Genomic DNA, 23062 nt, shown 5'->3' with positions numbered 1-23062 from the left:
GGCAGCTAGAGCTAAGAAGAAACTGTCCTCTTTCAAAGTAGCTGGTGCTTTGTAGTTCAAACCACAGCCTTCACCACTGGTTCTCCAACTCTGACTGAAGTTCTGGTTATACTTTGTTATTATACTCCTACTATTTTTTTCTTACAATGGAATTAGGAAGAAAATGAAATGTTTCTGGTACCCATGTTACAATCAAAGCAGGAAAATAAACCATGCATTTGAAGAAAATCATAAGCATAGTTCTTTGTTGAAAAGAAAATATTTCTGTGTTTAAAATATGTCTGCATCAAAAAGGATACATGATATAATGTTTTTTGCTTCTCTACATTGCATGCCTTGATCATGTAATTAGCCTGGATCATAAAAGTAGCTATATTCAGTTCCTAAAAAAACTAAATAAAGATTTACTACTTCTGGATATATAACCAAAAGAATTGACTGCAGGGGCTGGGGCTGTAGCTCAGTGGCAGAGAGTTTGCCTAGCATGTGTGAAGCACTTGGTTAGATCCTCAGCACCACATGAAAATAAACAAATAAAATGAAGGCATTCTGCCCATCTACAACTATAAAAAATTTTTTTAGATTAACTGCAGGGTCTCAAAGATATATTTGCATACCCATTTACATAGCAGTATTATTCACAATAGCCAAAAGGTGAAGCCACCTAAGTGTTCACGAATGGTTGAATAGATAAACAAAATGTGATATATACATACAATGGGATTATTCAGTCTTAAAAAAGGAAGGAAATGCTGATACATGCTACCATTTGGATGAACCTTAATGACATTATGCTAAGTGAAATCTCACAAAAGGACAAATATTATATAATTCTATTTATATGAGGTATCTAGACTAGTTAAATTCATAGAAAGAGAGTAGAATAGGGGTTGCCAGGGGTTTGGGGTAAGGGAAACATGGAGTTGTTAATGGGTACAGAGTTGCAGTTTTGTAAAATAGAGTTCTGAAGACTGGCTGCACAACAATGTGAATGTATTTAACACTACTGAACTATACACATACAAATGGTTAAGGGATCAATTTTATGTAGATTTTACCACAATTAAAAATAAAAATATCTATGCTCCCTTGACAAAAATATCTATGCTCCCTTGAAAAATATCTATGCTCTTTGTCACCTGGAATCAGTTTACGAAAAGGTTCTAGTTAGTTTTATTTTCTGGTTTTAAGGTAGACTAATCAAGAAAGTACACCATGCTGTGATCAAAGAGCAAACTTTAAGGATCATTAATGGATGCTATGATCATAACATGAAAGATTATGTCTATCTCAAAAGAATACACAACACAATGTACTTTGCTTCTTTGTTATGTGCCAGAATCATCCAACTAGCCTGGATCATAAAAGTATGTCCAGTTATGAAGTATTATATAAATGTTGCCAGAAGATCCCCTCACAGATTACTTGCTAATTGCAAAGGGAAAAATTATCTTTTATAACAGCAAGACCTGGTGAACATCATTTTACCAAGTCATCAAACTTAGCACTATTAATCATGGGACAACCTAACTTTATGCACCTCTCGCTATGATGCAACATGAAAAACACAGCATCATCTATGAATCTCTCTAACCACAAATGCTTAACATGAATATAATCAAGCCAATGGTCTCAACGTTCAGCTTATTGTAAATATAAGGAACAGAGGAACTAGTTAAATACATCCTATAAGAAAACTAGTCTGATCTCATCAATAGAGAGATTTTTAACATAAAATGCATATTAAGTATTAGGGATTTATTGTCAACTTTCTTTCATTTGATAATGGTGTTTTTATTGTATAAGAGAATGTTCATATTCTAGGAGATACATAATGAAGTATTCAAGGGAGCACCATAATGCCTACAACTTACATTCACATGGTTTTTATATTTTATTTTATTTTTTAGTTGTAGTTGGACATAATACCTTCACTTTATATATTTATTTTTATGTGGTGCTGAGGATCAAACCCAGGGCCTCGCACATACTAGATGAGCCGCACCAATGGGCCACAACCCCAGCCCTTTCATCTAGTTTTGCAAAAATTAAAAAGTGGGTGTGTTTATATATATATACATAAATAAAACTAATATGTTCAAATTCTACCAGTCATTTAGTCCAGGTCATGAGATCATGCATAAGTAGCATTCATAGCTCAATTCTTTCAATGTCTATGTTTGAATTTTTAATAACAAGTAGCTGTGGAAAATATAAAGGAAGAATATTAGCAAAGCTCTCATTTTTATTTAGAAGTCATTAATGGGTTTCCCATACATTCTCTCTGCATAGTTTATAAGTAGTCTTATTTACTATTACAATATCTAGTAATTAACACAGATTAAAAAGTTATAGCAATAATGACAACAAACAGTAAAGAATAGAAGGCTGTGGCTGGGGTTGTGGCTCAGTGGTAGAGTGCTTGCCTAACATGTGTGAGGCACTGGGTTCAATCCTCAGCCCCACATAAAAAAATAAAGTTTAAAAAAAATTTTAAAAAAGAATAGAAAGCTGGAAGATAATATGACGAATTGTTAACAGTTATTATTGCTAGGTGGTGGGACTACCACTGTAATTTTTGTTTTTACTTTTCTGTATCTTCTCAATATTTTACAGTACATTGTACTTTTTATAAGGTTAAAAAGGTTGTTTTAAGTAACAATTTTTAAACATAAGCACTACAGAGGCCATCATAGACCAAGATTGTGTGTCACTACAAAACTAGTAAAAAATACTTTGAAGAACTAAATTCACTGTGAATTTAAACAAACCAAAAATAATGCAATACCTTTCCCCATATATACAACCCTCAAACATTAAGCAGAAATAAAGATCACTGATAAATATTGGTCCTTTCATTGGTGATGAGGAGCTTCTTTTTAAAAAATATTTTTTAGTTGTAGTTGGATACAATACCTTTATATTTTATTTATTTATATTTATTTGGTGCTGAGGATGAAACCCAGGGCTCGCATGTGCTAGGCGAGCAGTCGACCGCTGAGCCACAACCCCAACCAACCCCCTCACATCCCAGGAGCTTCTTACTTTGTTTGGGGGAGGTTATAATTTACAATTTTATGGCCTTATATAAAAAAGTATTGCTTGCAAATTCTAGGAACTGAGAGTATAGAACAATATCAGGAAAAGAGTACTCACCCTCCACAAACCCCTGGTGCCTTCTTGTTGGTATATATCAATGAAGCTGCCAATCATGCTTCCCTGGAACAAGCTTCCTTGAGCCTGCATTCGAATCTAGAATACAAGATGTGACCATTGTTTTGACAAAGAGAACCAAAATGAGATGTTTCACTCATTTAAAATTAAGAAAAAAGTATTTGGGAATTCTCAGAAAGAGCTCTGCTGTTATGATGAAATTAATGAGTTAAATTCCAGCCAAAAAATACAATTTATGTCAAAGTATATTTCATAAAGATTATTTTCATTAGCCTCATATTCCCCATGGTAAGTCCAACATTTCTGGAGTTGGGAGAAAATGTGGGGGAAAAGAACATGAATTCAGAAAGGGTAGGCAATAATTTTTAAAATATGGTTGGTTTAGTAAAAAGTTAAAAACAACCTGAATATCCCCAAACAATAACAATAACAGATCAGTTACAAAATTATGTATTCAAGTATAGCCATTTAATGGAATACTATGGAGCCATAAACTTTTCTTGTAGAATAATATCTGTTGGTAATGAAAAATGTTAAAATTAATTGCTAATTTAGAAAAAGGATTGCAAAGCAGTATGTATATCATTTTTATTAAAATATGTGAACTTAAAAATATTCATAAACACAGCAAGGAGACTGGACGAACATACGTACCCAAATATTGATAGTGGCTTATATCTGAATGGTGAGGCTACAAGTGAGTATTGTTTTCTCTTTTTTATTTCTTATGCCTTCCATTTCTCTCTACATTGAACATGCATTACTTATATAATTATAAAAAGCAAAAAAGTGTTTTAAAAATATAATTTTAGTCTTAAAAGACCTTAAATTGAATTTACTTGTAAAAAGCATGATACTATATTCTGCCAAGTGGCATTTGAAAGCTGCAAGAAAGAAAATACATCATTAAAAAACCAAGTAAAAGATATGGTACAATTTCCCACAGACTCTGCATACATAGAATCATAGTAGTCAGTCACAAAATACATGGCCCAAACGTAGGTCTGATTTTCATGAAGTATGACTCTAGCATTCTAGGTTTCAATAAATGTACTTGCTAAATCATATAATGGTGGCATGCTTTGATGCAGAAAGCCAACTGCCATTAAAAGAGATTTGAAATAAAAACCTAAACCAAATTAAATCAAGATGCAAACTATCACAAAGCCAGATCAATACTACCCTATGGGAAGTAGAAGACTTCTTCAAGAAGGTGATTCCTTAGTAGGTCTAGGAGTAGAGTAAGGTAAGTGAATGCAGGTGATGCATACAAAGATGTTCACTATATCACTTTTTCTCTACTTCTGTGCATGTTTAAAATTTTTTATCAAAAATTACATAAAGGTCTGGAGTTATACTTCAGTGTTAGAGCACTTGTCTAGCAAGCATGAGGCACTGGGTTTGATCCTCTGCAACACATAAATAAATAAAATAAAGGTATTGTGTCCATCTATAAATAAAAATATTTAAAAATAAAAATTTCTTTTAAAAAACTATATAATAAAAAATAAATTAATTAATTTTAAAAAAAGAAAGAAAATAAAAATTTTTTTAAAACTACATAAAGATTTAAGATAAAAATGGAGGCCACAGTTGAGCTTTACCCTGAAGGCCAACTATACACCACCCAAAACTTAAGTTATCTTGATTTCCCCAAAGCACCATCTATAATCATAAAAAACATAAGCTTTACATCCTTATCAGCATGAATCAGTGAAATGAAATCAATCAGTTATGGACAAATCAGCTTAACAGCTCTACTTGCCTTAAAAAGAATGGTAATGTATAACAGCCAATCAAAAAAAAAGTCAAAATAACTGAGCTCAATGGAACGTGCCTATGACCCTAACAACTTGGAAGGCTAAGGCAGGAGGATTGTAAGTTTAGAGAGACCCCCCAGCAACTTAGTGAGACCTTGTCTCAAAATAAAAAATAAAAAAGGATTAGAGATGTACTCAGTGGTAAAGCACACCTGGGTTAAATCCCCAGTATTAGAATAAAAAAGGTGAAAATACGGTTGGTCCTCCATATGCACAGACTCAACTAACCAATGATCAAAAATATTCAGAAAACAATTGCATCTGTACTGAACATGTATAGATTTTTCTTTTTCTTTTTTTTAAGAGAGAGAGCGAGAGAGAGAATTTTTTAATATTTTTTTTTTTTTTTTTTTTAGTTTTTGGCAGACACAACATTTGTTTGTATGTGGTGCTGAGGATCAAACCTGGGCCACACGCATGCCAGGCGAGCGCGATACTGCTTGAGCCACATCCCCAGTCCCAAGACTTTTTCCTTGTCATTATTCCTGAAACAATACAGTATCATAACTATTTACATAGCATTTACATTATATTAGACTTATAATTAATCTAGAGTTGATTTAAAATACACAGAAGGATGTGAGGAGGTTAGATGCAAATACTACACCATTTTATATGACAGACTTGAGCATTCAAGGATTTCAGATAGCCCAGAGGCTTGGGGTCCTGGAACCAATCCCCCTGTGGAAAATTAGAGATGAGTAGACTTCCCCTTTTATGTATCACAAACTGTGCTGTAATTGCTGTAAGGTGACATTCTTACCATTTGGTTTAAAGTTTCCTGGATGAAAGTATGTACTCTCTCTTACTGTATATCAATAAACTTTAAAATTTTTCTAACTTAATCTGATTTTATTTTGACAAAACAAAAAGAAATGGCTTTCCTTTAACTTTCTGTCTCCCCATGGGCTGGAAAACAGATGTGATTATGGCCCACCTTCAACTAAATACATTAAAAATTACCATAGGACAGGGGTTAGCAAACTTTTTTCTGAAAAGGGCCAAACAGTACATAAATTAGGCTTTGTAGGGCCTATGGCCTCTGTCCTGACTAAGCAGTTCTAAAGCAAAAGCAACCATAGATATACAGAAACAAATGGGGTGGCTGTGTTCCAACAAAATTTATTTACACAGACAGTAGTCAGATTTAGCCCACAAACAGTTTGCCAACCATGCTCTAGATGATGGCAATGCAACAAAATTGGATGAACCTGGGTCCTGGATGATTGATTGCACCATAGGACTACCCACCAGCATAAGCTGTTGTCCTCTAGATGGTTACATGAGGGAGAAATAAACTCATATGTTATTTGAGGCCATGCATTTTGAATTTCTTTGTTATAGTGAGAGCTAAAGTATTTTTTTATATCTTTATTTTTATGTGGTGCTGAGGATCAAACACAGGCCCTTGCATAAGCTAGGCAAGCACTCTACCACTGAGCCACAACCCAGCCCCAGAGAGCTAAAGTTTTAGAAAATGAAAAAGACTAACCAGAGAAAGATTATAGAGGAGAAATGATATAAACTTGCATAGAGAAGAGAAACATTTTAGGTGCATATAGGAAAAATAAGCCTACATATGAAACCAAAATGTATGAAACCTAGGAGGAGTCAAAATCAAAGCAGAAATTCCCAGAGAAATTAATCAAAATAGGTTGAGAACTAAAATGGAATGGATGATATAGACTATACTACTTGAACCTGGGGAGTAGTTTCTTTTTGGTATTGGAAGTTAAATCCAGAGGTGCTTTATCACTGAATTGTATTATTCCCAGTCCTTTTTTGAGACAGTATCTCACTAAATTACTGAGGGTCTCATTAAAGTGTTGACCTTGAACTTGTGATCCTCCTGCCTCAGCCTCCCAAGTTGCCAGGATTACAGGTATGCACCACTGCACCCAGTTATGTGGAAAGTAGTTTCAAGCAAGAAGCAGAACAGAAAAGAGAAGGTGGTATCTTAAGGAGGTCAGAGGGTCAGAAAAAAGTACTTTAGGAAAGACTTGAACATATTTATCATTCGAAGGGAGCCAACCAATAAAGATAAGAAAGTGGATAAATGGGCTGGGGATACCGTGTAGTGGTAGAATGCCTGTCTCCCTAACATGCATGAAGCCCTGGGTTTAATCCATAGCACTGCAAAAAAAGAGAGATTAAATGATACAGAATGGTCCTTGATGAAACAGAAGTAAATGTAAAGTCATGATTTCTAAGCTTGATAGTATATCAGAATAACCTGGAGGGCTCGTCCTAAACAGACTGCTGGGCCCCATTCCATCCTTTCTGATTCAGTAAGTATGGAGCGGGGCTCAAGAATTTGCATTTCTAGGGTTGGAGTTGTGGCTCAGTGGTAGAGCACTTGCCCAGCATGTGTGAGGCACTGGGTTCAACTCTCAGCACCCATATAAATAAATGAATAAAATAAAGGTCCATCAACATCTAAAAAAAATTTTAAAAAAGAATTTGCATTTCTAATGAACTCCCAGTAAAGCTGATGTTGCACGTCTGGAGAACCACATTTTGAAAACATCTATAGTAGAGACAAGGTACAGACAGGTATAAATGTAAATAGATTTATAAGTGATGGGTAGAAAGGCAAGAACAGGTAGAAGGTGAGGCCATAGGAGGTAGAGTTGTCTGCTGAAAGAAAGAGGAATGATGAAAAAAAGTAAGGCTTGAAGATTTAAAATGCCCTTGAAGACCAGAAAAAGAACTGTCCCAGAATAAGTGAAAGGACTGAACATTTCAATCATGTTATAAATCATATAGGCAAGGTCACAATCTAAAATTGTGACTTCACCCCAGACAGTAGTCAGATTTAGCCCACAAACAATACTGGTAATACTCAGTCCTATCAAGGTATAAGAAAGGAAAATGCAGACTGCAGCATTGATCAACAGTTGTAATTTTGCAAGAGAGATCAGAGGAATAGGAAATTGAAGCAAATCACTTAGGTGATTAAGTCTAAGATCCAGATGGATAAGAAAGGTAGTTTCAGGGAGTTAAGTATACTATTCTTGAAAAGCACATTCTTACAAGTATATTATAAATATTCTAGAGTTCTAGGATATAGTCAATTCTCTTCATACTTTTTCTATAAATCTAAGGTAATATAAACATTTTAAAGCTAAACTAGTCTCATTTTAAAGCAGAAAAATGATTTCATATCTCTTTCTGCCAACTACCAGTGGTTTCTTTCATGTGTGCTGTTTTACAAGTCACCCTCTCAGCTCAAATTCTCTGAATTGCAATAATTTGTACTTCACTTGTGGATTCGCTAATGCTGAAATAAATAAAGCTGTGTCTTTTTCTCTTTTTTCTCACATTCTTCCTAAAATAATTTCTTAAAACTTGAAATTCTCACTGGACACACACTGGTAATTCTAGATACTTGGGAAGCTGAGGCAGAAGGATCACAAGTTCAAGGTCAGCCTGGGCAACTAAGCAAGACTTTGTCTCAAAAGTAAAAAGAAAAAAAAGACCAGGGATATAGCTCAGTGGTACACAGCCCTTGAGTTCAATTCCCAGCATCAAAAACAAAAACTTGGAATCCTGTTACATATTTCAATCATATATTTAGTGTTTTAATCATAAATTTAAATAAATTAATAAATAGAAAATATTTACCATTTTGCACTTTAGATTGATATTAAAATGTTTCTTTATATGATGTGATAAAATCCAATTATATTTTTAACAAATTAGTACCACTAAACCATAATAGCATTGTGGTTCCAAATTCAGTATATCCCAAAACAGGCCAAAATATAGCATTTTTAAAAGTCAAATCTCACCCTTAAGAGAAATAGAGATAAGACAGGGAAAGACAGAAACAGATAACCCACATAGTTATTAAAAGAGGCTTCTCTAAAAAACTGTTATCTCAATTCATCCCTTTGTTTGATATCTCAGGTTACACCACAGATCAACACACCATATGAAGATTTGGAATGGGTAAGGAGGGATATGCCTTTCTTTTGTAAAATGGGAAAAGTGCTACTAGAAATGCAGATTCATTCTCAGACCAGTTTTAGGAAAGAATACAAATGGAAGTAAGAGATCTGGATATTGATTTCTTTAAAACTACACAGTCCTTGAAAATATCCTAGAGGGGGTTGTATGCCCCTGTTTAAAAAGACCAATGGGTAATGCATATCATAATAAATAGACTACTATTTATTGAGCATCTGCTACCAAGTACAATTTCAGGCAGTTGACATATGTTATATTGAATTCTTAACAATGCCTAACCACTGCTGTATCTTCATTTTACAAATGAGGAAACTGACTGAGGTTTAATGCAATTAGGTGATTATCCATCGTTTTACAGCTAGCAATGGACAGAGTGGGAATACGGACCCAAATTTGTCTTAAGCTTGTACTCTTTTCAAAGCATACTGCAGACATCTCTCTTACCTTTAGAACATCGGTGGGATTGGCTATAGTGGAAGATATCACTCCTGACACCACCCCACAGATCATATTAATTAGAAGAGTTTCATCTGTAAAAAGGATTTTAAAAAGGGTCTGCTTTTATTAGGCACTAAGTTCTGAAAAGAGAATACTGAACTATCAGAGGAAGAGAATCTTAGAGAAATGACTTTAGAAATGAACTACAAAGTTTATGAAAATAAAGAAACTCAAATATTTCTAGATCCCAAATCAGTACCAAACATAAAATTATAAAATATAAATCATTATTTCTACCAAAAAAATCAGTATTTCTAAAAGGACACTGAAACATGCCCTACCTATTCTTCTACATAATTATCATAACCCACATGAATTTAGAATGTGGTTATTTCCCCTTCAATCATTTCAAATTAAAGTATATGTTTTCTAAGTCTTCTTATGGACAGTCATCAATGCAAAACATTCGGAAATGATTGTAAAAAGATAAAATCTTACATGTAATAGAGAAAAAGTTATCTAAACATTGATTTGGACTGGTCTTAAATCACTACAAGCTTCTATTTGTCTACAGAAAGGTTCTGTAGTCAAATGTAAAAAATAATTTATATATTTACTCATTTTATTTTAATTTTTATAGTGCTGGGAATCAAACCCAGGGCCTCATGCATGCTAGGCAAGCACTGTACTACTGACCTATACCCCTAGTCCCAAAAGCAAAAATTCAGAATTAAATTCCTTAACTGAAAAAAGGAATAGAAACCACAGAACATCATTCTACAGCAAAAAATTCTTCTTCATCCCTCCTTCCCACCATGAAGAGCCTACGACTAGAAACTAAGTAAACCCAAGTGAAGTATCTATGAAAGGAAATTATTTTAGGAAGAGGTGGAAGGAAATCCTTCAGGATCCCCCAAAGAGGAGGTTCCAGAAAAAGTTGGTTTAGGACAAAAAAGTGATTCAAAGGACATTACTAACCGAAAGTCTCTCCAGCTGTTCCCAACCATCCAACTGCCCCTGGCCTGTGGTAAAATAACCATTTAGTACATATCAGGCTGGAAATGATGCAGCAGCAAATAGAGAGACATACAATAATTCTGAATGTGAGTAAGGTGGCCATAAGTACTTCACAATCTAGAAAACAATAGCCTAAAATTTAACTAGCAAAAGCTTATCAAAATTGGCACCTTAAAATGCCTTATGAAATCCTCTTATTGATGAGGATAGCATCAATATCTGGACATAATTGTTCCATGCTTCCTCAGAGATGACCAGAATTTTATTATTATTATTATTATTATTATTATTATTATTTAAAAAGGACAAATTTGAATGGCTGGTCCCTCTAACACATATATCACCTTTGCAAGGATTTATCCCAAATCAATACAAGCTCATTTTGTCCTTGAAGTGATAGTTCTCCGTTCTGAGGCATCATGTGATGAACATTTCACACTAAGCATGATTTCAATAATCCCTCTGAGGATCACCTCAAAAGAGAGTTGAGTATACTGACCTTCTAAACGTTCTACAAATAATCGCTTCAAGCTTTGGTAAATCCCGATTTTAATGGTGCCATATGATGCCTGTCTTAGTAATGCAGGAGCAATCCTTCCCAAAACAAAGAAAAGTTAATTTTACTCAACATGCATTTGCAGATTATACATATCAGCCAATTCATTTCTGTTACCCATCTCATTTCAACTCAAAACAACAGAATATGTATTTTTTCAAGCACCCATGAGACATTGACCAAGGCAGTAAACATTCTAGATCATATAACAAACCTCAACAAATTTAAAAAACTAAAATCATATAAAGTGTATTCTGACAATAATAGAATCAAACTAGAAATCATTAAGGAAATATTCAAACACATGGAAATTAAACAACACACTTCTAAATAATCTATTGGTTAGAGAAAGTCTCAAAGGAAATTTTAAAAACAGACCTGACTGAAAATCAAAATTCAATCTATTAAAATATATGGGAGGCAGCCTAAAGCATTACTGAGGGAAATTTATAACACAAAATACTTACATCAGAAAGCAGGGAAAGTCTCAAATCAATAATTTAAGTTTCTACCTCAAGAACTAAAAATGGAAGAAGAAAATTAACCTAACACTAGCAGAATGAAGAAAATTTAAAAAAAAAACATAAATCATTGAAATTGAAAATACAGCTGGGCACAGTGGCAAACATCTATAATCCCAGTGGCTTGGGAGTCTGAGTCAGGAAGATCACAAGTCTGAAGCCAGCCTCAGAAACCTATCATGGCCTAAAACAACTTAGCGAGACCCTGTCTCAAGAATAAAAACGTAAAATAGAATAAAAAGGGCCAGGGATATGGCTCAGTCTTTAAACACCCTGGGCTTAATCCCTTGTGATAAATAAAGGAAGGTGGGGAGCAGGAGGGAAAGAAAGAAAAAGGAGAGAGAGAGAAAGAAAGAGAGACAAAGAATGAAAACAGAAAAATCAATGAAATAAAAAGTTGGCTCTTTGAAAAAATACATAAAATTAATAAATTTGTAGCAGAAAGATATAGAAGTTACAAATCCCCAATATCAGGAATAAAATGGAATAGTTCTATAAATCCTTCAACCATTCCAAGGATAACTTCACACTCATAAATTCAACAACTTAGAAGAAATGGATTAATTCTTTGAAAACCACAAATTACCAAGGCTTAATTAAGATAAAATTGAAATCTGAGTAAGTATTATAACCATTTCAATGGACTAAATGTTTGTATCATCCCTTCAACAAAAGCCACATGTTAAAATCCTAAACTCAACATGGTAGTATGAGGAAACAGGACCTTTAGGAAGTAATTAGGTCACCAGAGTGAAGCAATGGGATTATTGCCCTTATAAAAAGGACCCCAGAGAGCACTAGCTCTTTCTGTTAAATGAAGATACAAGAAGTTGGCAGCCTAGAAGAGAGAATTCACCAGAACTCAACCTCAAGAACTATGGAAAAAATTTTCTGTTGTTTATAATCTATGGTACCTTGTTATAATAGGCCAAACTAAGACCACATTAAAGAATTTGAATCCATAACTTAAAAGTTCCCAAAAGAAGAAATCTCCAGGACCAGATAATTTTACCAGGGAATTCTACCAAACATTTAAAGAATTAACACCAATCTTACACAATCTCTTCCAGAAAATAGAAAAGGGAATGCTTGTCAACTCCTTTTGGTTAGTATTACCCTAATACCAAAACCAGTCAAAAATGTACAGAAAATAAAAACTATAGACTAATATCTCTCATGAACTCAGATGCAAAAATCTTTAAGAAAACATTAGAAAACAATCCAGAAATATACAAAAAGAATTATATACTATTATCCACTATAAAGATTTTTTGAAATCCACCTATACTTCCTAATACTTGCAGACACATCTTTAATCTTATCAACAAGGAGGTACTAAAACCAAAATCTCAGCCTATTTAAGTTCTGCTCATAAACTGGAGACATTTTCACTCATACCTCCTTTGAGATTCTCCAAATTGTAGAACTGCACTTTAGGAAGTATAAATAGCAACAGCTTAAATGGTTAGGAATAAAAAATTATGACTAAATATGCATATTTCTGGTTTTATTGCTTGTTATCAGAAAAAATCTTGTGATTATCCATGCTGAGAAAGAACAAGTTAAAACAGATGATCCATGAATCACCTGCTTCAGAAGAATGACTTGATTTTTTTTTCTCCAAGAAAATTATTTTTAAGATAAAGCTAACATAGGTTAATAATAAAACTAATTTCCATTCTGAGCAATAAATTGATAGCCTAAATTTAGAATGGCCTAGGATACTGTTTAGCAGATAAGCTACAAACTGGCCAAAAAAAAATCTCAAACTGATGGTTAATCAAAAGGTGACCAAAAGAGATAAGTCTCCCTCTCTCATTCTGCATTTTCGTTTAAGCTACCAGAATAATATTTTCTTAAAAAGGAAAATTTTAAAGAAAGTCAGCATTTGCCAACTCAGGAAAAGTATCACAAGAATATATGTGGTTAATTGGTGCTGCTATTAATAACAGCTATGGATGAGTATCAAGAAACCAGGAGAAAGCCTATCTGCAATTATATGTCCATTTTAACATATATTACTTACAGCTGGAAAAACACAAAATCCAAAGCTCATATCTTAAAAGCAGATGAGATATAAACAGGCCCATCAACACAGAATTACAAGTTGAATGGTGAATACAAAGGGCACAAACTTCTATAGAGTTGAAATACTTGGCCTATTTATTTGTTTCTTTGCTTATGGCACCAGGAATTGTGCCCAGAGGGGCTTGACCACTGAGCCATATCCCAGCCCTTTTTAATTTTTTTTTTTATTTTGAGACAGGGTCTTGCTAAGTTGCTGAGACTGGCTTTGAATGTGTGATGCTCCTGCTTTAGCTTCCCAAGCCACTGGGATTAGAGACATGTGCCACCACATCCAGCCTTGGCCTCTTTAAAAAGCATTTCTGCTCATGATGTAAGGAAGGAATCCAGCCTTACCCTGAATACAGAGCCAATACACCTTCTTCTTTATAGATTCGGAACAGGGCATGAAACATCCCTCTATATTTTATCTCTTTGAAACGGACATCGATGCTTTGGCCTTGGACTTGAAGTCGTGTTTTGGTAAGGTCCACAGGGAAAGTTCCTACAAAGGAACACACTCACTTATAAGTGTTTCCAAGGAGTCACAGTTAAGTTTTGGCTAAATATAAGGCAATGACAATATCTGAAACATAAGACAGAGTTTTTTTGTAATACATACAAGGGCTGGGTGTATACCTCAGTGGTACAGCACTTGCCTAGCATGCACAAGGCCCTTAGTTTCATCCCCAGCACTGTAAAATAATAGTAATAGCAACAACAACATACAAAAGATCTCTACTAGAATGCCATTGCCAGAGGACAAGAGTTGTATGTGGTAAAGTGAAATGTACTATATTATATCTATGCAACACAATTTGACACATAGTACATTTGACACTGTAAAAAATAACTGTTGCTTTAATTTCATCTATACCATGGATATGCCACTTATCAGTCTCTTTTTCCCACCCTCTCCCACTTCAAGTCTCTCTAGCTTTCCCTAATGTTATCTCAAATTTTTACAAACACAGGAAAGCATGGTCTTACTACTTCAGGTGTTCTTATAAACAACTACAAATTTTTGTTAGTTTTTTTCTTTTATATGGTTATAAGAAATAAACAGCTCCTCAATATTATAAAAGATAATGGTAAAGTCCTATTACGTTCTACTCATCCTGGTTTCTTAGGTAATTGTGAACTAATACCAGCAGAGGGCTTAGGGGAGAAATTTCTTCAACCAAACCTCTTTTTTTAATGTCACATTATATTGACAAAATACATTTTCAAGGAATATTTAAAGATCTAAATCTAACAAGGTGATTATGTAATTCTGTTAACTTTTGACTTGGACATCACAGCATCTACTAAGAAAGCCAGCAAGGACTGGTGGACCATAGTCACTTATGAATGGTAGAGGAAAAGGAAAATATGGAAGATTAAAAATCACAGTCTAGACTGGGCATGGTGGCACATCCTTTTAATCCCAGCTACTCTGGAGGCTGAAGCATGAGAATCGCAAGTTCAAGGCCAGCCATGGAAACTTGTCAAGACCCTAAAAAAGACTGGGGATGCAGCTTAGTAGTCAAGTGTCCCTGGGTTCAATCCAAAAGAAAGACAAAAAGAAAAATTAAAATCTAAAAATATTTCAAAACTAAAATTAAACAGAGAAGAATATTGTTCAATCTTGTTCATTTTCTTCTCAATAGAATACCAGTTTGAAAGAAAAGCTAGGGTACTTGCAGAAACACCTATCATATCCAACTCCTTCTATATGTTCACGTATATTATTTAAGCCTAGAAAATTAGCAAAACATTAAACTGTCAAAAAAGCTTCCCAAAGTTTGAGTTTTCTTAACTTCATTTGCCATACCATTAGTAGTACTTCCTCAGAAATATTTCTTGAGGGCTTTGAGACAACAATTTTTAAAACAAAGAGGGAAAGCTTTTTATTTTTTCTCTAGTTTTTACCAGAAAAATAAATAACTGTCACCATATACCACTATGTATAGCATAAAATGAAAACTTGTCGTTTTTTCACATTCTTACCAAACTCAGCAACAATAGAGGCAAGGCCGCCATATACAAAGGGTTTCCAATTCAGACCAGACATCTCATGGCTTACAGTGGCACTTTTCTGGTGCTAAAAATAAAGACAAATCAGAACAAGGCACAAAAGTGAGGAGTACTTGTTAGCATTTGATCATGTATATTAGATCAACAAAACTGTCAGATAAAACTATTGTAAAGGGAAAATCCCACCAAGCAAATGACATTAAATGGCAGATCTTATTTTATGTGCTGGATAATCATGAATTTGTTCTTTATTGGGATAGGTATGTAATTCACTCAAAGATCAACCTATGTCCTCATTCTCTCTACTTTCTTTAGTGTAATTATTCATCCCCACCCAAAGAGAGACTTTAGTCCATCCAGCATACCCAACTTAGACATTCAACTAAACAATTAAGAAGTGAAGGAAACTAGAATTCAAATTATATAGGCTGAGGCATCTCATAAAAGCAGTTCATGGTATTTAGTTAGCTTGATTCAGGTACAAAGCACGGGCTCACTACCCTCTCATGTTCTCAGTCCTTTCATCTCTCCATTAAACTTTAGGGTCTGAGTTTGTCCAAGAGATACTTCTAGCTACATACAACTAGCTTCCCTGACTAGGACCAGGCTGAGCTAAGCCTCTTCATCTTCCTTCTGGCTCCCAGAGGAATGACAGCAATACATCTCTCTCTCTCTCTTCTGACATTGAACATATATCCTTCTAGTGGGCCTACTCTTTCCCTCCCCCCTGGCCTTTTAAAACATTCGTACAAACTCTGTTCTTTTATACTCTAATTCTTTAATAATATATTCTTTTCCCAGCCCCCCTCTTTCTCCATCCCACCTGTCAGACCTGTCATCTTCAATCTTTTCAGCTTTCTTCTCTATTTGTGCCATTCTCAGCTCCTCTCTCTTGGATTTGATTTTTTTCCCCAGCTCTGGCATCTAGACCAGTAATGTTCAAATTTTAGCATGTACCAGAATCATCTAGAAAGTGTATTAAAACATGGACCACTGGGCCTCTCCCCGACAGTTTCTGTTTGGTGGTCTGGGTCTGGCCATGAGAATTTGCAAGCTCCCAAATAATGCTAACGTTTCTACACCTAAGAAGTAGTGCTCTGGATATCACCTGCAAAGTTCTGGTTTAGCTCACAGTAATATCTTTCTTAGCTGTGACTCTCAGATTTCCTTTAAATACTCGTTTTTCAGAGCTATATAGTGTGTATACTTCTGAATTTCAAAAGCAGCTTCAAGTGGTTTACAGTCAGGAAGAAAGACTCTAAAATCAGGTTACCTAAAATCCTGACTCCACCACTATTTCTGTGACTTTGAGTAGATTATTCAACCTTTCTGTGCCTCCTTCTTCCAAACTATAAAATGTGAATAACAAAAACTATATCATAAGGTTGTTATGAAAATTATATGTGTTAAAAACCTAGAAAAGTACCTCGCACCTAGCTCAATAACTATTAGCTAATTATTATCATTATTATATATGTATCCAATTTTACATTTTAACAGATAATAGTTGCTGGCCACCCCCATCCAATGCCAATCTAGGGTTAGCACCTTTGAGTCACCGTCCCTTTTTAGAGGAGATAAGGTTTTGCTTTCTTTCCACATAAGGAATTCTTTGTAACTAAGCAAAGAATAATTTTCCAGGTAAGATAACAAACATACAGATGAATGTTTTAGTTACAGTCCACAAAAATTATGGAAACTTCAAGCCTACAACATAGAGTCTAGAGGAGATAACCCTATTAGAGGAAAGTTATTGAAAGGAATTCTAATGAGCAAAGTAGGGTTAGATATTTGAAATATCAGCTGTAGTTTGAAATAAATCTTAAATACTAAGCACTACCATATCAACATTTTTATCTATGCCTGCATTTTAAGATTAGAATTGATAGTAAAACATGACATATATGGTCTCAGTTTGTGGGGAAAAAATTCACTATTGACCAATTTAGAGAGTCCCAAGAATAGTCTTAAATGTTTCAGCCAGCTGCTATGCTTCTTCCCAAAACCATCTTTACAATTTCTTTTAACAGAAAAAGCCTCTCTCAGAACTTTACTACCTGCTATCCATCCTTTTAATAAGGTAGGAGCAGAGCCATAGAATGAACCAAATCTTAAGCCAGTTAGCCCAGGAGTTCCCTAGTTTTCACAAATAAGGGTATCTAGGGGTTTTTTCCTGCCAAATTTATTTAACCTCAAAGACTATTATTAAACAGATCACATTCTTCTTACTCCTGGAACATTAAAAATATCACCTTTCTTGTACAAAATATTAATTGGTAGTTGATATTGTTTAGTGTCTTTATGTGGCAAAATAAGCTTGACTGCCCTGTATTTATGGCCTCTCCCCATGCTTAGATTTAAATTTTATTGGTTCATGAAATCCAAGTGTGGCCAGTTCCTACACTGCCTCTACCAGCACCTCCCCATCCATATATGACAGTAAAATCTCTTTGACTCCATGCTATCTTATGAAGAAATACAGTAACATCTTTGATTAGATCTGATTTTAGACAGTACTTCCTCATAGTAAGACAAAAGTTTTTCTTTCTCAAGTCATTTTCACTGAGTCTTTGGAGGCAATATTGAACAAATGTATTCTTTTTTCCTGGGGGAATCCTTCAAATATTTAAAGATAACAATCATGTTCTCCTGTATCTTATCTTTCTCAAGCTAAATATTCCTGATCATTTTCTTAATTCGGTATATTATACTTTAATTACGATAGTTGAAAATTTAAGTTGCTTTTTAGGGAGCCCTATCACACTATGGAAATCATTAACTGTCAGCTGATACCTCTGAGTCTTTTCACATAAGTCTGTATATATGGACACATGTTATGTCACACCTATCCTACAAATACTTGTTGAAACTTCATTTATATCTTAAATCCAGGCATAAAAATAATGAGTAGCATTGGGTTTATCTTCTAGTTGCCCCATGCTATTTCTTCTCTTAACTAGGTAAGATCATGAAGGCAGATACCATACCTCATGGTACTTTTTATAACTCTCAGAAGAGCTTTGCAGAATTTGATATAAACCCATTAAGTACTTGTTTTCTCAGTGTGACATCATTTAGCTATATATGCAGCCTATATATAAAAGATTACAGTCAGGCACAATGGCACATGTCTAAAATCCCAGAGGCTTGGGAGACTGAGGCAGGAGGATCACAAATTCAAAGTTGGCCTCAGCGACTGAGAGAGGCCCTTAGCAACTTATTAAGACCCTGTCTCAAAATAAAAAATAAAAAAGGGCTGGGGAGGGCTGAGGTTGTAGCTCAGTGGTAGGGTGCTTGCTCCACATGCGTGAGGCCCTGGGTTTGATCCTCAGCACCACATAAAAATAAATAAACAAAAAGATATTTGGGTCCATCAGAAAAAATCTCATCTAAAAAAAAGGGGGGGGGGTTGAGGCTCAGTGGGTAAGCATCCCTAGGTTGAATCCTTGCTACCAAAAAAAAAAAAATTACAGGGGAAAACAGAGAGGTAACTTCTGCACCTGGCCAATGCTACACACCCTGTACATGATGCTGCCCTAATCACCGGATATTTTCTACCGAAAAATCTTCTTCCCTTTCTTTTCTTGTAGAGAATTACTTGTGTAAAATATACCCCAAATCCTCTTAAATTATTTTGACAGATGAGGCTAACCCCAGATATGTGTAAAAAGACAGAAGTCATATCTTAATTAAAATAGAAACATAATACTTTAAATAATTTTATTATATAAAGAAGCCCATGAAAATTGTGTTTAAATCTGCATATATGTATTATAAAGATCTAAGTAAAAACTGATAACCTAACAAGTACCAATAAACATGTCTCAGAATACTAGTTACATAGCCCTACGATACTCCAAAGATCTGATCAGGAAACTCTGGGTGACTTTCCTGGTTTCTCCTTTAAGAAAAAGAAGATAATGGAGAATCTAAGACTGAGAAGGTAACAATGGGGAGCCAACATATATTTTTTGAAGTCATACTAAATGCTCAAACCTATAATGTGCTAAGGGTATAATCATCACATTTTTTATAAAACAGAAATTAGTTCTAACACCAAGGCAATATTTACCACTTAATGTATCTTTCTTGAATAATCAAGGAAATGGGGCATGGATAAAAGTTGTATTAAATAGAGTACTTGCCTTTTAAGAGCTTAGAATCTGGTAGGAAAAAAAACTTGATTAGAGAAAAATTAAGTGCTACACTATGTAGTACAATCTTATAAAAGCAAGAGGAACATGGAAAAGGAGACAATCCACACGGTTTAAATAATTTGAAAAAGCTTATGGAGGTGACAGAACTTAAGTTGTGCCTTGACAGAGTGCAGGTTGAATCCGGATAGGGGCAGATAAGGGAAAGGGTGGGAGAGGGGACAAGATGAACAGAGATATACATGTGGGAAAAAAAAAAAACATAGTATGTGGAGGTAGACATCAATATGGTTTGTTCTGAGAAGGAAATGAAAGTTCCATCTGGAATAAAAAATTCACTTGTTGGCTGAAACAAGTGGAAGGAGCAGGTTGTATTTAAAGGCTTAAAAACCAAGGTGTGGAGAGGACAATTAAGTTTTTTTAACAGGAAAGTGACTTGAGAAAAACCCATATTTTTAGTAAACCTACTAGGGCTGCAGCAAGCACAGTGGATTACAAACAGCAGAGGCAGGGAGACTGTCTTAGGATGGTGTGAAGTAAAGAAGAGAAAGATGCTTACAGGCAGTGAGCTTAGAGATAAAGTTCTGAAATGGGGACAAAAGGTACTTAATGGTGTACGGAATGAAGATGAAGGAAGAGTTCACGACCACTCTAGCCTGAGGAGCGGAAGGGCGGGGGGGGGGGGGGAGAGTCAAAGAATCACCAACAGAAAACTATAAATTTCCCTGATGTTACCGAGTCTAAGATATTAATTCATGTTGACAAGCTGTCATCCCAATCAAGTAACTGAACTGCATTTTAATAGATGCCTTCAATGCCTTGACCTCAGGAGTGGCAGGAGGTAGAAACTGAAGGGGACCATCTTTCAACAGCACTAATATAATGGAGAGGTGTTTGCTTACTCCGCTTACAATCACGGCCGCCGTTGCAAACTTCACCCTTAGAAAAATTAGGATTATTCCAGGAAAGATACCCATTCACCCTCTGGGTAGCAGGATCTTGCCAGTTCCTCAGCTGTCAGAGCGAATTCGTGGAGAGAAGGGAGGCGCCTGAAGGAGGCGGCCTCCCAGGGGGGTCGAGGAAGCAGGGTTCAATCGAAGAAGTAAAACCACCGATGCCAGAAGAGTGAAAGACAGGGAAGGGACTCGGCTGAGGGGAGAGAGAGACCAAAGGACCGTTAAGCCCCTCCCAGGCCGGGAACCAGGCCAGCCCGGCCCCGCGCGGCCTGGCGCGGCCCAACCCCGCTCCCCAGCCTGGAAGTCCAGGAGCTCCCCCTCACCTGCTCCGGCTCATCAAACGACTGGGAAGCCGAGGCTCCCACAGTCGGAAACGCCACTGCAACGCCAACCCGGAAGCATTGACACCGACGGAAGTAACCAAGGCGTTGCCTCGGCAACGGTGACGCAGCCATTCCAACTCCGCCCCCTCCAAGCCTAAAAAAGAAGGCGCGAAATAAGAGGCGGAAGCAGTAGGGATCAAGAGGCGGCAGTAGTCGGGAAGGATGCGAGAACAAAGGGCCAGAGGGGACAGTGAGACTTTCAGGAAATATAAGGGAAGGGAGCTAGGGCGTGAGAATTCGGTGGCTTCTGAAGTTGACGTGCATGCCAGCGGAGCAGAAGCATCACCCTGTGACAGCGTTACCCACCCTGCTGTTACTAGGAGGTTGAAGAACAGGGGAGGGGCAGACGACAGGGACTGGGCGTGAGAAATGATGGGCGGGGCGCGAGAGGGGGCATCCTGCTTGATCAAAGTACGAAAAAGGTGGGAATGTAAAGAGGCATGGCAAAAGATTTAAAACAAAAATGGGGAAATTGAGGAACAGGAGGGGGGCGGAATTCAGTGAGGTACCAGGGCTGGGAAAGAAAATAAAGATCAGGGCCGCAAATAAATCTCTGTGCCCACTGAACTTCAGACATTAGTGACTGAAAAATTATTCACAGGCCCTGTACTTGAAGCTCAAGGTTTAAACAGAAACTTAAAACCATCTTGGACACTGAAGAGGGGCCACAGACAGTTAAAGGAAAAGAATCCGAAGAGGAGAAATGCTAATGGGGGAGTCCCAGTTAATCCGCACCTCAAGATCTGCCAGAAAATGAAGGCCTATGACAGCTTCAGACTTCTGTCCCTAAGGCCTCTGGAAAAGTATAACCGCAAAGCCCTCTGGGGGAGTCCGTTAGCCCACAGGCCACACCTGTTTTTGAGCCTCTCACGTGGATTTCCCAATCACGCGAGAGTAGGCAACAACTATATAATATATTGTGGTTTATGTTATAGGTAGACTTGGGTTGCTTCAAGGCAGCTGGACCTAAAAGATTATTTGTGAATAAGCAAATGTTTGGAATTCCTTTGTTCCAAGAGGATTATTTTTTCATTTTAATTCACATTTTTAAAAAATTTTTTCCATCTAAAAATTTCTTCAAGCAGCACATGATAATAATAGCTAATACTGTGTGTGAGTGCTTACATGTACCAGAGGTGATGCTAAGATCTTTTTATGTGCACAACCACCCTATAAGATAGGTACCATTATTTTCCCTGACAGATGAAAAAATGAGGCAAAAAAAAATGATTTGTTAATTTGGTAAGTGGTAGAACTAAAATTTGAACTCAGAACCAACTTCAGAATCCAGGCTTTGTTAAACTTGGAAATTTAATAAAATAAGAGGTAAAATAACCATCATGGCGGCACACGCCTGTAACCCCAGTGATTTGGGAGGCTGAGGCAGGAGGATCTCAAGTTCAAAGCCAGCCTTGGCAACCTTAGCAAGACCCTGTCTGAAAAAAAATAAAAAGGGCTGGAGATGTAGCTTAGTGGTAGAACAGTCTCCTGGATAAATCCCCAGTACTGAAGGAGAGAAGAAACATGCACACATTTCAAAATGTGTATTCCCTTTCATTTACATCTCCACAGAGCACTACCTTTCAGCCAAACAAGAAGGGTTGTACCTTAGAGTCCTCCTTACCTGGAAGGACTATATTCTGACTTGTGTGCAGCTATGGCCTGAGCTTATCCATCACATCCAGTAGACTAAGCCCTGTAGAATTATGGCCCTCCCTCTGGGCAAATCACTACCTTAGCTTTCTGCAAGACTACTTTAAGCCTCCTCAGTTACTGCCACCACCAGCTAATCCCATGACCACCTGTGTAAACTTTGTTAAAAGGAGCTTTGTTTTTAAATGACTTATTTTAAAAGTTCTACAATAAGTGAATAAAACAGCATTTGCAAAAGCAACATTATAAACACATGCCACACTTTAATGCATCTGCAGTTTGGTTTCTTTCATAGTTTGTTTTTAATATTCTATAAAGCTATAATATTTAAAAAATGCACA

The 23062-nt window shown here is 36.0% G+C and overlaps 1 protein-coding gene across 3 annotated transcripts in view; it reads right to left on the bottom strand.

The window, feature by feature from the left end:
• Slc25a14 (solute carrier family 25 member 14) overlaps positions 1-21140 on the bottom strand; it is a 33640-nt gene extending 12500 nt beyond the window's left edge. For 2 of the 3 annotated variants that reach the window (XM_077106805.1, XM_077106806.1), the window contains exons 1-7: positions 21009-21071; positions 20632-20878; positions 15549-15642; positions 13917-14064; positions 10918-11012; positions 9408-9493; positions 3157-3252 (exon numbers count right to left, since the gene is read on the bottom strand). In XM_077106805.1, the coding sequence (XP_076962920.1) occupies positions 3157-3252; positions 9408-9493; positions 10918-11012; positions 13917-14064; positions 15549-15642; positions 20632-20706 (594 nt within the window). In that variant the 5' untranslated portion in view covers positions 20707-20878; positions 21009-21071. Of the gene's footprint in view, positions 1-3156; positions 3253-9407; positions 9494-10917; positions 11013-13916; positions 14065-15548; positions 15643-20631; positions 20879-21008 lie in introns of all 3 variants that reach the window. The other variant, XM_077106804.1, reaches the window with a different exon arrangement.
• Positions 21141-23062: the final 1922 nt, after the last annotated feature.

The sequence above is a fragment of the Callospermophilus lateralis genome, chromosome X (genome assembly GCF_048772815.1).
Source record: "Callospermophilus lateralis isolate mCalLat2 chromosome X, mCalLat2.hap1, whole genome shotgun sequence".
Lineage (NCBI taxonomy): Eukaryota > Metazoa > Chordata > Mammalia > Rodentia > Sciuridae > Callospermophilus > Callospermophilus lateralis.
This window is presented reverse-complemented; position numbering and strand designations above follow the sequence as displayed.